At 46.5% G+C, this 17108-nt stretch overlaps 1 protein-coding gene across 7 annotated transcripts in view; it reads left to right on the plus strand.

The window, feature by feature from the left end:
- NAV2 (neuron navigator 2) overlaps nt 1-17108 on the plus strand; it is a 399145-nt gene that overhangs the window by 118328 nt on the left and 263709 nt on the right. For all 7 annotated transcript variants that reach the window (XR_005021033.1, XM_036862156.1, XM_036862161.1 and 4 more), the window contains exon 2: nt 8303-8420. Coding sequence is in view for 6 of the 7 variants with exons in the window: in XM_036862156.1 (XP_036718051.1) it covers nt 8303-8420 (118 nt within the window). In the remaining variant the exon portion in view is untranslated. The remainder of the gene's footprint in view (nt 1-8302; nt 8421-17108) is intronic.

Below are 17108 nucleotides of genomic sequence, written 5' to 3' on the forward strand. Positions count from 1 at the left end.
CTGGTTGCTTTTCCCACGCGGCCGTGACACTCACCCTTCTGTCGCTCGCGGCTCGTGCGTGGGCCTCTGAGGAGCAGTGTAGCATCATTAGGAACCAGAGTCTCTGCTGTCAAAGGCTGCATACTAGTGTGTGACATTGGGACAGTCATTTCCCCTCTCAGAGCCTCCATTTCCTCATCTGTAAAATGGGGGAAATAATACCTTCCTCACAGGTGAGTTGGGAACTAAAGGAATCCATTGTTTGCCACGTGTTCACAGTGCATGGCATCGTCTTCATGGTAATGATAATTGGCACTAACATACTGTGTGCCCTTACTATGCACCGGGCATTGTTAGATGACCTCTTTTTTTTTTTCCTTCTCATCATCTTTTTTTTTTATTAAATTTTATTGGAGTATAGTTGCTTTACCGTATTGTGTTTCTGCTGTACAGCAAAGTGAATCGGTTATATGTAAACATATATCCCCTCTTTTTTAGATTTCCTTCCCATTTAGATGACCTCTTTTCAATCTTACAAGAACCTGAATAGGGAGTCGACCCATTTTACAGATGAGGAAACGGAGGCTCAGACATAGTTTAAGGAACTTGCCTGGGATAACTCTGCCGGGAAGTGGTTGAGGCATGTCTGGAACCTAAGCAGTCTGACTCTAGAAGGTGCTCTCTTTATCAATTCACCATAGAATTTGGCGGATGATAGTTAGCATCCTACACAAGGCTGCAGCAAGAGTGGGACCCAGCAGAGGCGGCTGCTCAGGCAGGGTTTGCTCAAGGCACCAGGGCGTACATGCAGCTCTGAGCACCTTATCTTGACTTGATATCATTCAGAGGTAAAGTAGGAGGAAGGGTGGTGAGGGGAGTGGATGGAAATTCGGATTAGCGATAAGCCCTGCCCCTCCTCTAGTCACCTGCTGTGTATGTGTGTGCACACGTGTGCATATCCCTTAGGGACAGAAGCATACTTATGGGCAGGTGTCAGGGTGGCTCTTTGGTGGTTGTGCATACAAGTATGTAGGTTACTGCCAGTTAAAAAGGGAGAAAACCAGCAGTGGGCTCCTCCCTCCCCCTGCTGCTATCTTCTGGGTCCAGACAGGGATGTATACTCCCTGGTGTAAACAAAATCCTGTGAACCATGTTCCAAAACGTATATTGAGCACGGGGGCTGGCAGTCCCATTCTGCACGTGCTCGCGTGGGAGATACAGACCCCAGTCACATCTAGGTGCTCCTGGAGCCCAGCTTTCTAGCAGCCTTACCTGGCTAGAGACCAGCCGAGAGCCAAGAAGCCTTCCCTACCGACCCTCCGAGCAGCTCAGAGGGGTGCCACAGAAGCCTCCACTTAGGTGTTTTCATCAGTGGAAAAGTCCTATCAAGGCTCCTGCTTGAATGGTACTTCTTTTACTTTACATCTAATTTTAAAGACAGTCCAGCAACTCTGCAGCCTTAAGGGCATCCTTGTATGCAACAGAATGCTATTCATAGTGACGTCCACAGGTCATCAAGAAAACATGGAATTGGGTTAATTTTAAAAGCAGGGATCATGATAATCTATTTGGGAAAGAGTCCCAATGGCATAGTTAAAAACTGGCTTTCAGAAGTGGAAGCTCTCAGTAATTTAGAATGACTTATTCCCCCAAAACTTATATTAATTTGAATATGAATAACCACCATTTATTCAGTACTGTGCTCCAGACACTGTGTTAACCATTGACATACATGTTTTCATTTCGTCTGTAAAGCAAACCTGCGTATCACCACCGCGTAAGTGAGGGGCCCCGCGCTCAGCTGGCCCTGACTCATCGTGGGCCACCTGGCTGGTAAGAGGCAGAGCCAGATCTGACCCCTGGTCCACGCCAGCTCCTGAGATTGCAGACACACTGCCCTTGTATAATTACCGTGGTTGATGAAAAACCACAAATGACCTGAGTAACGCATCGGGAGATGGCAAACATGGGGATGGAGGAGAGTCGTTGACCTCTAGGGTGGGCATGTAGTGAGAACCACGGACACCGGGCAGAGCTGGACTCTTCCTTTGAGAAAACAGGGAGCAGTGCCAGCTTTCAGGCTCAGCCCCTGCTGGGCTGTGTGGCCTGGATTGGCTTCTCTGTGCTCCCCCTCTTTTTCCAATGTATAGGGCTGGGGACACCATTCACCCATCTGAATGTTTGTTTCAAGGCAGTGGTTTTAATCAAGGCAGCGTCTACATTAAGAAAGGATATATTAGACTCTGATGGGGAGAGAGGGGAAGAGGGAAAAAGCCACCAGCTAACTTCAGGCCCCTTACTTCACCCCAGGCAGTTAAAATGATCTGTGGACATGTGGCCACACCTGTGGGGTAGGTACCGGGCTCTTTTTGAGATGCTGGGGATACAGAAGTGAATGTGTTAACCAGCTTTGCCCTTAATAACAAATGGTGCATTTTGATTGTCTTAAAACTGTGACTAATTGAATAATCATTCTTTGTGGTATTCAGGTGCTGGGTGGACACTCTATACTATTGTTGCAATACCATTTTTTGTGCTTCAGGACAATCAGAACTAAACCATTTAACCACACACTGCACAGTCATGGAAATGATAGGATGTTGATGATGTTTCCAGAGTCTAGAGCGGGACATTGAATAGAGGCCGAACAGTTGAGTTCTCTTTACAACTGTTGGACTGGAAACCACCTCAGATGCTAAACGACTAGTGTACTTGTATCTTAAATCTCCACCCTGGCATTTCCTGCTAAGAGATATGTTGTACTCTTTTCCTCCTGGAACCGCTATGCTAAAAGCTATCTGCTGCCTTCAGGATCCATCACGCTGCCTGCCCGGCATGTTGGTCTGCATTTAGAGTTGTTAGGGCAATGACTTTGGGTGCAGTTATTTTATGGAATTTTGGGAGGTTTCTTCCTTAGAGTGCCCCCATCCCCCTTCATTTGAGAGCTAATTGCAGTATAAACTTGGCACCTTCCCCGCTGGTTTAACAGCAGTGCAATTTTTATCAGTTTTCTTGTTACAGCTAATAATCAGGTTCTTTACTTCGCTTGATCTGTCAAGATTTTCCCTCTTTGATTTCAGCCTGTTTGATATGGAATGATGTGGAGTTATAGCAAACAAATGACACACTCCTTGAAATTCTGTCAGGGCTAATAACGTGAATCAAAACGAATTCGCTCTTCAGCTGTCATTGTCTTCCTTCCCCTTTTTTCTTTTCAAGCCTCTGACAGCAGCTCCTTTCCCTCACCGGGCGCTTCTGGAGCACTGGGTCTCCCGTTAGAGGGGGTGGGAAGAGTGGTAAACTCAGCGAGATGGGTCAGAGCCAGAGCGGGAAAGACTCCTTCAGATACTGGTGTGAAACGATTCTAGAGCCTTTTCCCCGAGAATCTTTTCTCTGGAATGATGTGATGATTTGGAGTTGGGGGTGGGGATGGTTGTTTTATTCTTTCCTAGAACTGCGTGGTTCTTTGTCTTGCCCGTTTCTACTGAAAGTTCACCGATCAAGGATGAGTGGGCTCCAGCGTAAAAGTAACAGAAGCCCTAAGTCTTTAGAACTCTGAGGAAGGAAAGGCTCTGGAGAAGTTGCTTCTGAGTGCCTGAGGCTTACAGAGGAAGCCCTGCATGCCTTAGCCCTTGCTTAAAATCTTTCAAACACACAGCAAGTGAGAGGGATGGGGCTGAAGTATGTCAATGCGTTGCAGGGCCCATAAAAACGGTGTTTCTTAAAATAAATCTAGGCATTTTCTTGTGACTCACTTCTTCAGAAAGTCGAGAGCTGGGGAGAGGAAACTCCAGATAATCAATGATTCTTGGTTGATGGGTCCTGATTAACGAGCTTGCACTATGGAGTGATTTATTTTCTCTATTCCTTCCTCTTTTCAGTCAATAAAGAGACTTGAGATCCTGGTTTGAGGATTCACTGAGAGCTCACATTAAGTCTCCAATGCAATCAGCTTCCCAGGGGTTTGCCCTTTTTCTCTCCATTCAGCTCAACCCCGGCAACCACTTACTGACCACCTGCTGTGCCCCCGCCTTGAAAGACACTGTCTCTGCCACAATCTGGGGGTGGGGTGAGGAGGTGGTGCCAGCGAACAGGTTCTCTGCTTCGTATGCAGCTCGGGATGCAATGAGGAAATCAAGGGTGACTTCCTGGAGGAACCAGCGTAGGAATGGAGTTTTTTGGGGTGGCCCCAGGTGGAGGCACCCAGGTGGGTGGGGTGGCAGGAGTTCAGAGATAGGGAAGTGTGAGGTCCAGTTTTCCTGAGGGTAATTGTAATTATTACTGAGCCCTTGCTATGTGCAGGCATATTATGTCATTCAGTCCCTATGACACAGACTGGCCACTTTTTTCTGTTAAGAGCTGGACAGTAAATATTTGAGGCTGTGCGGGCCAAAAGCCTCTATCACAACTACTCAGCTGTGCCATTGTGGTCTGAAAGCAGCTACGGATAACAAATGGGTGTGGCTGGGCTCCCACAGAACTTTGTTTACAGAAACAGGTGGTCCCTTGGGTTTGGCCTGGGTCACAGTTGGCCAGTCCCTCCCTGCCTTATCATATATTTGGTATAATTCCCATTTTATGGAGGATAAAACTGAGGTACAGAGAGGTGAAAAGAAATTCACATGCCGAGGGCCACCTTGACTTGGTCGGTTCCCAAGCCCAGGCTTTTCACTTACCCACGCACTGCCTGCCCTGTGAGGTCGACACTGGCTGGGGAAGAGTGGATGGATGAGAAGACTGCCTTGAACTGCAGTGTGAAAAGTCTGCCTTTCATTCAGTGGGGAGCCGTTGATGATTTTGTGAGCAGGTGATAAGACTAGGGCTGTGCTCTTGGAAGATTAAGTTGGTTGTGGTATGTAGGTAGATTCGAGTTGGGAGAAGCAGAGCTCTGTCTTAAACAGCGTGGGGTAGAGAGGTTCACTTCTTTGGCAGAGCCATTTCTGACCACTGTAGAACTTGCAGAGTTCTCCCTGGTATACCAGATACCTGTGTGGCCTCCCCAGGGCTCCACACTGTGTGTGCCGGTGGGTGAGTGGGAGAGGGTTACCCCTGTACTCGTTGAAAGAAGCTTGCTTAACCTTGGTTTCCTGCTGGATTGTATAGACACAGAGAGGGCTGGCTTTAGGGAGGATACGTCTATTTTAAAATACCCTTAATCACCTAGGAAGGGAATGAGCAGAGGTACCTGTATCCCCTCCCACTCAGCGGTGTCCTTGTCCGTGGCCTGTTCTCACCTCAGGTGATGGTTGTAGGGCAGATGGCTTTAAGCTTTGGGATGTTCTCGTGGTCCCTCAGACCCTCAGATGGTAGGATCCCTCCAGGGCTTGAGACATCACTGTGCTCTATCTCCTGTTTAGGGAAGATACCAGCCTGGAATCACTCTCTGGACCAGCCTGGCCAGTTTCTGGCCTGCTTTTCTTTTACAGTCTACCGTGGTTTGTGATTCCAGATGGGGGTGCTCCAGACTCTCGAAATTGTACCTTGTGAAAGAGAAGGGGAGTGAGTCTTCAAGTCATTTGTGTCCTGGAGGTTCAGGGTAGAGGCTGTGGCTGGTTTTGTTCTGGCCCATTTTATAATGCTGGTAGTCAAATTTCTAATTATTCTTTTTATTTACTGAACACTTAGCATGTGTCAGATTCTGTGTCCTTTATGTGTATGAACTTGTTTCACCTTCATAATGGCCCAATGATGTAGGTATTATTATCCCCTCTTGTAAATGAGGACACCCAGGCCAAAGGACACAGACGTAATAAGCTGCGTGGCAGCTAAGATTTAGAGTGGTCTGCTGACTCCAGTGCCCTCCTCTTGACCACCTGCTGCCTCTGCTTCCTGAGTCCCACGTGGGTCAGGTCAGGGGCTTCCAGGTGGTGCTTCACTGAGTCTTCACAACCACCTTCTGAAGTAGACCTTACTGTGCCCATTTTACAGCTGGATAAACTGAAGCCCAGAAAAGGCAAGTGACTTGCCAAAGGGCATTCAGACAGCAATGGATAGGTTTGGGGTTTTTATTTATTTTTAAATAATTCTTTCAGTGTGAACATAACTGAACAGAGAATGAGCCGAGTCAGTAGGACGGTGTCATGGAGGGGGTGAGTGAACTGAATAATTTATATTTGTGTTCAGAGAAGCAGTGTTGGAGAGTGTCTAAGGGATTCTAGAGTTAGTCAGCCTGGGTTCATATCCTGGCTCTGCCACTTCCCTGTGATCTTAGATAAGTTACTTTACCTCTCTATACTTTAGTTTTCTCCTCTGGAAAATAGACACAATAATAGCATCTACCACAGAGAATAAGGATGAAATGAGTTAATGCATGTAAAGTGTCTGTACCAGTGTCTGGCATGTATTAGTCTCTGTATGTGTTAGTTGTTATTAAGCTCCTACTCTGCATAAGGCACTTTTTTTCGAATATGTTATATCACTCAGTCCTCATAAGAACTGACAAGTACATGGTATTTATTCCATTTTACAGATAAGAAAACCTAGGCTCAGAGAGTTAAATAGCTCACCTGAGGTCATACACCCATTCCTCCAGAGATACATGTTGAGAAATTGAACAAAACAGACCCAAATCCCCACCCTGGGGAGCCTCCAGGGCTGGGACTTGAACCCAGGTCTTTCTCTTTTCCTTTGAATGTTTTTCCCTTTCTCTCTCTCCCTCTTAACAATTTCATCAAATGACCTCTCAGATTGGCCATTGTAATGACCAAGATGGCGCTCGACTTCCTTAGCCTTCTCAGTGCTTGTGAAATTGAAAATGATCTTGCTGAACTAGAGCTTCTATCTGACAATTTGGGAATCATGAGGAAGGAAAGTGACACGGATTTAAGGATTAGATGCCATGGTCCGAGGTGTGAAATAGAACCATATTGTGGTGTGGGTCTCTGCAATGGAAGCTTCGAGTTGGGGGCTGGGGGATGGATAGGCGTCGTCTGTTCTCCGCGCTTGATGAAGTGGAAAGTGCACGTCTGCCTTGGCCCTTCTTGGGATGAGGCCTTCACGGTCCCAGGTGGAGTAGTCAGAGGTGCCGCCTCCCTCGAAGGGCCTGCTTTGCAAGTCCAGGCCCTGGCCCTCAGTCCCCATTCCGGGGGCCTTGAAGGGCAGCACCCCACTGTGTGAGATTCCTCTGAGCACAGTGCTGGGAAGAGCAGGATGGAGAGTGAGAGCTGGGGCAAGGCCAGGGTTTCCACTGCTCTGTGAGTCACGCGAGATCTCGGAGCAGGCCTGCTAGTGGAGATACAGTGATCACTTTCATCATTTGGGTGGAGACATCACATGGATTAGTACGTGAACTGCACCTGCAAACATGGCCCAGCTGAGGTGGGATACTTCTCTTTCTGAGCAGGCGTGGGTTTGCATCCCTCCTGGGGGAAAAAAAGGTGCTGATAAACAGGACCTGCACGTCCCCCACAAACTCACAAGTCCATGCGTGAAACTTAGCACTCAGAATTGACAAGGAGGTTTTCAGTTTTGTTTTTGGCTTATGTCATTTAGGGAGAAAGTTTTTAGGCGAGAGTTTTCTTGTGTTTGTTGGCTCGTTGGAAGCAAATATCCTTTGTGCCGATGATTCTGTGACTGGGAGGGGCAGGTCTCTCCGTCCCCCAAGGGGGTCTGCTTTCCTGATCCCGTGGTGACCCAGCCTCTGCCTTTCGGGCGCTGTGCACACCGATGCTGTGTTTAAATCTGTTGGAATTTGCTGGGGTTTTTTTTGTTCAGAGAATCCCAACTGTGAAAATGATGCCAGGCTTTTAAGTTAAACTGATTAAATTTGAGATGATTGTGAGGCCATTAATAACCCCGCTCACACAAGAGTAATTGAAGCGCTCCGTGTTTTGGTACTTGGCTCCTTTACAAGGGACCCAGGCTCCTGAGAACTCAGCTAACTCAATAGCCCTCCTTTCCCTGAAATGGCCCATGAAAAGATGCCTGTTGGGTGGTAACCTCCCCATACGTTTTCTCAATAAAGAGAAAAAGATGGGAAGGGGCGGGGTAGGGCAGTGGGGCGGAGGGGACCTCGCCTGCATTTAGAGCCGCAGCCTCTCAAAGCCGTCTGGCACAGACTGTTTAGTTCCGTGTCCCCTGTCCCATTCAGGCCTCTGCATGTTTTGAAGCTTTCTTTAGCTTTCTCCTGAGCCAGATCTCTCAATAGGTGAAAGCCTGGCTCTGGCCAGCTGAATACCCCATGGGCACAATGCACCGCATGTTAATGGCGCTGGCTGGCCCCAGACAGCTCGCCTGCGGGGCAGTGGCTCCTATACCGGCCCAGCAGCTGCCTCGGATGGAATCTGACGGGGTTCCTAAAGTTGCCCGTTTGCTTTTTTTGCAGATCTACACGGACTGGGCCAATCACTATCTAGCCAAATCAGGCCACAAACGTCTCATCAAGGATCTCCAGCAAGACGTGACGGACGGCGTCCTCCTGGCCCAGATTATCCAGGTTGTGGGTAAGAGCAGATTTTACGTCAGGGGTGGATGAGTTACCATGGAGACCAGTCCAGGCGGGGCCGAGTCTGGCAAGAGGGACCGGAACCCTGACATCTAAAAATGCAGTGTTTCTGTCACATGTATGACACTTTTTTTGACTCTGTCTTGTGCCGGGGGAGTGAGGGGTACCAGCTTGCTTTTCCTGATAAGATCACCCACGTGGCAATCTCATCTTGATTCTCTGAGAAGAAAGACTAGCAGTGGCTGGGGGGAAATGCTGGTGGTTTGGGGAGGGGCTCTCTGTCCCCTTTCTTACCTCCTACCATCTTTCTGGCTCTCTCATTTCCCCCCCGTGATGGTGCTTTTTTGTGGATTACTCTGGCAATATTTCAAAAAAAAAAGGCAATATGGGGCTGGTTTATTCCTGTGAACTCTAATCGGGTCTGAGAAATCAAAGGATCAAACTCCGCAGAGGGCTGGTTCTGTTTTTCATACTAGGGGAAGGGAAGTGGAGCGGTGGGGTTTTTAATGCCTTGGCTGTGTGCAGGAGGAGAGGAGTCACCCTGGGCAGGCACGTGGGTGGAGGCTGGGCGCAGCTTTGCCTTGGGTCTTAAGGGAAGCACCCCAGTGGTCCTGCCTGAGAACTTAGAGCAGACCGTGGAGGCGGGAGGTCAATTAGATGGCATTAGGCTGATTGTTGTCGCTGGCAGCTTTAGCAGCCGACTCATGCCAAAAGAGAAGGCAGAAAAAAAGGACAGAAGCCCCAGCCCCTCAGGCGTGAGTTCTTATGGAAAAGTTGCTTATCCTTCAAGTGAGAAGAAGCCTTGTATAGTTCTAGCTCTGCTCACATCTGTGGAGACTGTACCTAAAAATATAGGTAAGTTGCCCTTAGGTGAAGATTTTGGACTTTCAAAGAGAAAGATGCTTCCCTGCTGTCCTAAGATTGATTGAAGACCAGCTTCCATTGGTCCTCCTTCTCTTCTCTCCTTTTTCCTTCCTTCCCTGTATTAGTTTGCTGTTGCTGTATTAACAAAGTGTCACAAACTTAATGGCTTAAAACAACATATATTAACTATCTCCCAACATATATTAACTATTTCTGTGCATCAGAAGTGCAAGCATGGCTTAGCTGGGTGCCTCTGCAAGGCTGCAGTCAAGGTGTTGGTCAGGCTTGAGTTCTCATCTGGAGCTTGACTGGGGAAAGGGGTCAAGCTTACTCAGATTGTTGGCAGAACTCATTTACTTGCAGTTCTAGGAACGTGAGCCCTGGTTTCTCCCTGACTGTTGATTGGAGGCCACCCTCAGCTCCTAGAAGACCCTCTCAGCTCCTTGCCACATGGGTCTCTGAACATGGCCTCTGCCACCTCTGTTTCCCTGTCTTTAAAATGGGCGCAGGGCTTCCCTGGTGGCGCAGTGGTTGGGAATCTGCCTGCTAATGCAGGGGACACAGGTTCGCGCCCTGGTCTGGGAAGATCCCACATGCCACGGAGCAACTAGGCCCGTGAGCCACAACTGCTGAGCCTGCGCGTCTGGAGCCTGTGCTCCGCAACAAAAGAGGCCACAATAGTGAGAGGCACGCGCACCGCGATGAAGAGTGGCCCCCGGTTGCCGCAACTACAGGAAGCCCTAGCACAGAAACGAAGACCCAACATAGTAATCAATCAATCAATAAATAAATCTTTAAAAAAAAAAAAAAATGGGCGCAGCCATGCCTGCTTTGTCTGAACTTGTGGCAGTCTTGGGAAAGGCACAAGGTAGGTATCAGATATGAAATGTGCTTGGATACTGGAAGGTGTTTCTGGATAGGACTTGGTAGCCACTGCCTAGAAAGATATGTGTAGAAAGATGAAGAGGCCTCTGAATCGATGTCAGAGTGTCACGATAGATTAGTTGTGTCTGCCAGGGCCCAGCAAAGGTGAATGGTAACATGTGTATCCCAAATTTACTAAGCATAGTGCTAGGGAAATGTAAGCTAGCACAGTTTTTAATCATTGCTCAGGAGGATGCTTCCCTGAATCTATTCAGATGAGCTGAACCTCCCTAGACAGTGACCTTTCTGGGCCTGAACTACTGGACTGCGAGTTCAGAAGCTCAAGCTAGTACCACTGATGCAGGCTACCGCTCAGGCCACCAAGTTGCTTCCCCCCAGCCCTCCAGGAGAGGCTCCCTCTGCCCAGGGACTCCCTACTAAGTAAGGCCAGATGTCAACACATGGAACTCTACCCCTGACTGTGCCAGGCTCACACCCTCTGCTCTGGGTGTGGAGAACAGAGGCCCAGGATACGGGGGGATGAGAAGGCAGCTAAACATAGGCATCTCCTATGTGACTTCTTCCCTAGACTGTCCATCAGCCAGTTCAGAACATTTCATCTCAGAGTGTCTTATGAACACAGATCTCTTGGTTGGGGGGCTGGCGGGAGGGTACAGCACTCTGGCCAGGATGCTAAGCTATTAATTGCTATACTCCCTGCTTCCCCCACACATGTGCCTATAAAAGGAAAATGTAAAAATGTATATTTGTATGTGTACATGTTTTTAATATATACATATATGTGTGTGTGTGTATACACACACATATGTGTGTTGGGGGTGGGTGTATCTCTCTCTAGTCTCCCTAAGATTTTCCTCGAATTGGAGTCCTAGTGACTCCATCTGTATTGGACAGAATTCTAGTGGTTACAGTTGCTCTTTGGCTGGAGAGCTCCTACTCATTCTTGAAAGGTCAGTTTCTCCCTGATACTTCCTAGCTCCCCCAGGCAGAGCTGGAGGGACCCTCCTCTGTCATCCTACTGACTGCTGTATTGGGCCTGGGTCTCTCCAGGCCTGGGTCTGCGTCATCTTTCTTTCTGGGTTCACAGCATTTAACACGGTACCTGGCGTGCAGTGATGTTCAAGAAGAGTTGAGGAGATTAGGGATAAGAATTTTATTCACTGCAACCCTTGCTTCCCTAAGCCTGGCTCGGATTGTTTCCAAAAGGTGGCCCGGATGTTTTCCCTTACCAGTATTTAGTATTCTTCTGAGCACTCCTCTAAACTGTATGTCACACCCTCCTCCTTTCCAGGATTCTGGTGCAACTCTAAGGTTTAGAAGGGACCTTTTAAACGCTTCAACCTGATGTGTGAATTGCTTCCATGAAAAGTAGTCAGCAGAGTCTATTAAAGTAGTCAGCAGATGGGCAACTTACTACCTCCTCAACTAGTTCTAATGATGGAGAGTTAGAATTTTTTAAAAGCTCTTGTTTCATTAAGTCAAAATCTGCCCGTCCTTGGTAGTGTCTCCCTACAAGTACTAGTTCTGCCCTCCAGAGCTACAAAGAGCAAGCTAATCTGGGACAACTAGAGCATCAAAATAATTGAGGACCATTGTGGATTATAACTGTGGAATGAAATAGGAACCTACAAATCTGTATTCATAGATAGATATATAAATAGATGATCTGTCAATGGAGGAGAAGAGAGAACTCAGCTGTTCGGGTGAATGTTGACTGATAAATGTAGAAGAGTTGCAGCTGTGATGGTAAAGGTTAGTTAAGGCAGGAATCATCAATGGATGCTGAAATCTAGAGGAGAAAGTTTGATGGAGAGCAGCTATTTACATGGTCTCAAAGTGGCTCTCCACTGATGGCTTATTAGTTGCAAAGGGAACCATAGTAACCACGTGGGAGAATGAGGCGTCATGACCAGGTGATCAAAAGTACATCACTGGTGAGGAGCAGCTGGATGTCACGTGCTTCCTGACGTGGTACCTCGAAAAGAGTGCAACATCACTTAGTGTTGTATTGCAATCAGGGATGGAAAACCTGAAACCCATCCTGAGGAATCTCAGACAAACCCAAATTGTGGAACATTCTGTTAAAAAAAACTGGCCTGAATTGTTCCAAAATGTCAGTGCTGTGAAAGACATAAAAGGCTTAGAAATTGTTCCAGAAGAAAAGAGATTAAAGAGACCTGACAACTAAATGTACCGCGTGATCCTGGACTGGATCCCATACAGGGGCATAAAATGCTATAAAGGACAATTTTGAGTCAGTTGACAAAATTGGAATATTGGAATTATAGTAATGTTAAATTTTCAGAATTTTAAAATTGTACCATGAAATAATATCCTTGTCCTTTGGAAATACTAAGAGTGAGGGACATGATCTATGTAGCCTACACTGAATTGATTCAGAATTTTTTTAAAAAGTGTACCTATACAGAGGAAGAGGGAGGGAGCGAGAGAGGGAGAAAATGAGAATGAATGATGCTATATAGGAATTCTCTGTACTGTTCCTGTAACTTTTCTGTAGGTTTGAAGTTACTTCAAAATAGTTAAAAAGAACACATCTACATGAAGGTCCATCAAAACTTGCAGTCAGGGAGATTGTCCTTTTAAGGGACAACCTGTTCCTAGGCCTGGGAGGGAGGAATGTTGTGCGTAATGATTAAGGATCCGTGTGCTATGCGGCCTGACCCATGACTGGGGAGCTGGGGGGCTGGGTTAGGAGGGTAGGAATCAGGGAACGTTTCCTCAAGGAATTTATCTATAAGCCAAGACCTCAAACTTGGAGTTAGCTGGGTAAAGTGGTCAGGGAGGGCTTTCCTGGTGGAGGAAATAATGCGTAGAAAGGCTGGAGGGTAGAGAGTTAGAGGCTCAACAAGGCAAAATAAGGCCGGACTACCAGGTACAGGGCAGTGAATTCTGGGCTTTAACCTAAGGAACAAAGGCCAGTGGTTGAAGAGTCGGTTTTCAGCTTGGGGATCTTACTACCTCCTCTACTATTTCTAATGATGGAGAGTTGGAATCCTTTAAAAGCTAAGATGTGTAACATGAAGGAAAACCTTAGATGCTTTTCACAGACATTGCTCCTACCTGAGTCTCCATCTAGCCCAGATGGGCCCTAGGGTCTAGCCATCTCTTTATCCATCCATCCTAGGGCTGGTCTTACCAGATAGTGGGATATCTTGGGGCCCACACTTTTCCGTCATTGCCTTCTGCCCATTAGGCAGAAAATAGACCTTTTGCTGCTGCCTCTTAATGCCCTTGCTTTAGTGACTGAGGGTTGGGTGTCTGTGTTCAGCCTCTTATTAGTGTGATTATCTTCTTGAGTCATGAGCTGCCCGAAGCCGGCAGTTGCCTGCCAGCCCATCACGGTGCCATGTCCGTGAGTTATTAGAAAGGTTTACGAGGCCAGGATAAACAGCATGAATCAAGAGGGAGAGACAGGCCTCCCTCCTCCCGCTTACATTGCTGTCACTCAGGGAGGATGCCAGAAGGGGTTGGAGTGAGCGAAGGAGAGAAGGGGCGGGAGAAAGGGAGGAAAGAGGAGAGAGAGAGGGAGGGAAACAGGATAAACAAAAGAGGCTTGGAGAGAAAGAGGAAGCCAAGACAGAGAGGGGATGAGAGCAGCTCACTTTCCACCACCATCTGGGCTGCCTCTGAGCACAACCAGGAAATTCAGGCAACACGCCGGACTCTACCTTCTTTCTGTTGATGACCTGCTACCATGGCGTGGCCTTGGGTAAGTCATCTGTCTTTCAGTGAGGGCAGCCAATTTTGCTAGACGTTGCCAGGGCCGCCAGCTGCCCTGCACATGCATAGATGCCATGCATAGATGCTTGGGCTGTTGAAATGCCTGGAACCCTTCCGAGGAGGTCTTTTAAGAAGTGATGAGCTTGATTCCATTCTTCTCAAAGTGCACTGATGCTTTCCAGTTACTAACTTGTCACCTTGTGTGCAGACAGGTCACCACATTAGAGATTGCTGGAATGAATAAATTACCATTGGCACTTCAGGATGCCAGTTTTAATCACAGTTGAAGACTTTGGGGGACAAATGCCTTTGCTTCTCTGGTTATCTTCTCTGGGGCTGTAGCCAAAGACCCCCTACCCCGAATTAATAAATTCAGCTCTGAGGACCAAGCTCTTCTTCCTTCTAACCAGCAGAATCAGAGCTGCTATTATTGCTCTAAGTATTTATGACAACCACAGAAATTCTTGAGAATTTAAGTTGAAGGAGAAGTATTTAAATTACATGAAATTGGAAACTAGGAGGTCCAGACTTTTTTGCATTTTTATTAAACATTTATTTTGAGTTTGGGCTGAGTCATTTGATCTCTTCCCATGTTTTCTTTAGAGGGTCATGAATAGGCTTCACCCCATTGGTTTATTTTGAATGTTGTAAAATGGCAGCATTAGGCTTATAGGAGCCTAATGAATTCAAGGAGCACCTGTCTGTGGTTTAGGTGACAGACCATGAAAAGGAATTAGAGGGATAATTAGACCAAATCCCTTGGTTTTGTTTATCCAGAAGGTATATAAATAATCTTTAAAATGACTTCTCAGGATCATAGTTATCCATCCTTCACTTTAATGAGCACTAATGAACTGGGTGTTGATCAGAATCCAGTGACTTATGACTTTGGCCATCATGAGTATCCACCTGGAAGATACCTTGAGTGGCCTTGATTCTCAAAAGCCATATCAGTGTTGTGTATCAAAATCCAAGGTCAGAGTGCAAGCCTGCCATAATTTCCCATGTATGAAGGAGTGCCATTTGTCAAGGATCTTTCTTTTTTTCCACCTTCAGTACAGACATTTATATATACAAGTGAAAGAGCAGCTGCCTCAAAATAGACAGTAAAACTTTGATTCATTGGAATGTTCAGAATACTCCTTAGTTCCCCTCAACAAATACATATTGAGTGGCTCCTGTGTGTCAGGCACTGTGCTAAGCCCTAGGGTTATAGTAGAAAACAAAGCAGATGAAAATCCTTGTTTTTGTGGAGTTTACATGCTAGTGACACATTCTGGCTAATTGTATTTTCTGGTGAACTGAAGAACAAACATCCGTGAGTTATCCCATTCATTGGGCATCCTTTACGTGCTTTTTAAAGGCTTTAAGGCACCTCTTTTGGGAGTAGGGAAAAGCAGGTGGAGGAAGCTTCCTAAAATGCCTATCCCAGTGTTCTTAAGAGCTGAGAAAACTCAATTGGCTCTCTGAAGACCGAGGTCTTCCCAGGTGGGTCATAAGCCTGAATATCTATTACTTTGGGCCAGTTCTAAAGAAGGTGTAGATCAGGCTGAATGTATACTAACCAGGCTGTCTCTGGTAATCAGATTTTTAAATAATTTCCTGCCACTAGCTTGCTTTCTTATTTTTTACTTCTTAAGATGAAAACACTAGAGGAAAAAAACCCAATTGAGGTAACGGTGAGCTATATGTGGGTTCAGGTGTTCTAAAACCTCAGTGTCCTGGGACACTTTGATTCTGTTATCCTTTTCAGACACTTTTCAATGTCTTTTCTCTTCATGGAAGTTTTAGGTGTCATAGTCATTAAAATCTGATGTGATATATATATATATATATATATATATATATATACACACACACACATATATATATATATTTTTAAATGCAATTTTGCAAACACTTGTTGAGCCCTAAGGATACAAGTGTGAAAAACAAAATCTACATGTCTGCGTAGCTGGGGGAGACAAGAAAAGGAGTTACACATTAGGTGATTAAAAGCAAAGTAGAGGCAAGTCCAGGGTGCTGGGAGAGCAAAGAGACCTAGTGGGACTTACCCTTCTGGGGGAGGGGGCATTCAATAAAGGGACATGGGATTGGGGAGGAATCTCATAAAGGCTTCACAGAGGAGGCAAGTCCGTAATTCTTTACTGTGAACTCCTAGCTGAGTTTCTGGGCTTAACTCAGATGGAGACCTCAAAAAAGGGAAATTTTATTTTATATATTTTTTCATAGATGATAAGAATATATATTATTGGATTAATGATCTCTACCATACATAGAATACTCACTGTGTGCTGGGCACTGCACTAAGCAGTTTACCGGCATCATATAATCTTCTTCTCACAGCTCCTCCTGTGAAGTAGGTAGTATTAGCTCCATTTTATAGATGAGGAAACTGTGGCCCAGAGAGGTTGTGTTACATGGCTAAGATCACACAGCTGAGAAGCTATAAAGCTGCGCTTCAAACTGGGGTATCTTCGCCTCCAAGCCACTACACGTACTGCCTTTCTTGTAGCACTGTAGTTGCAAACTCATATGTCTTGGGCTGTGTCTTGCAAGGATTCCTCCATACTTAGGATGAAATACATTCACCATGGGAAGCTGGGCCTTTCTTCCCTGTTATTTATTTGATTTCCAGCTTATTCCGTACAGCCTCTTTCTATCACTTCCCTAAATAGGTAGGTAGGTACTCTTTTGACTTCAATAGTGTGTGTTCCAGATCTAATCTGGACTTACTATATGACCATGGATGTGCCATTTTTAAAGTCTCACTCTCTTGTTCTTCTATTGGCCACCACTTTGGGAATAGAATCAGGACAAACAAAAGCAATCTTAGCATTTCTGGCTAAAGATGGGGTGAGATGCTGTCATCTATGGCTTTTGTCCCCAGGAGCTGTGTTGTGGCTGGATGGATCCACTCTGAAGCACCCTATCTTTTGTGGGCAAGTTGCAGTTGCCTTTTTCAGAGCCTAAAGCACAGTCACAGCTCAGGCCGTTTCCCAGTCTCCAAACATTTCCACCATGCCCCATCAGTCCAAGACTGTCATCAATGCAGTTGTCTCTGCCTTAGATGACAGCGACCTTGCCCCAGCTGTCCCTGGAGGGCGGCAGCTCGATGAGTAAGTCCCGAAGCTTGCTAGATGCGTCTCAGTATTTCACATGCCTGCGTTGGTTGGACAAACCCCAGTATGGGCCT

This window comes from Balaenoptera musculus, chromosome 8 (genome assembly GCF_009873245.2).
Source record: "Balaenoptera musculus isolate JJ_BM4_2016_0621 chromosome 8, mBalMus1.pri.v3, whole genome shotgun sequence".
In the NCBI taxonomy this organism is placed as follows: Eukaryota; Metazoa; Chordata; class Mammalia; order Artiodactyla; family Balaenopteridae; genus Balaenoptera; species Balaenoptera musculus.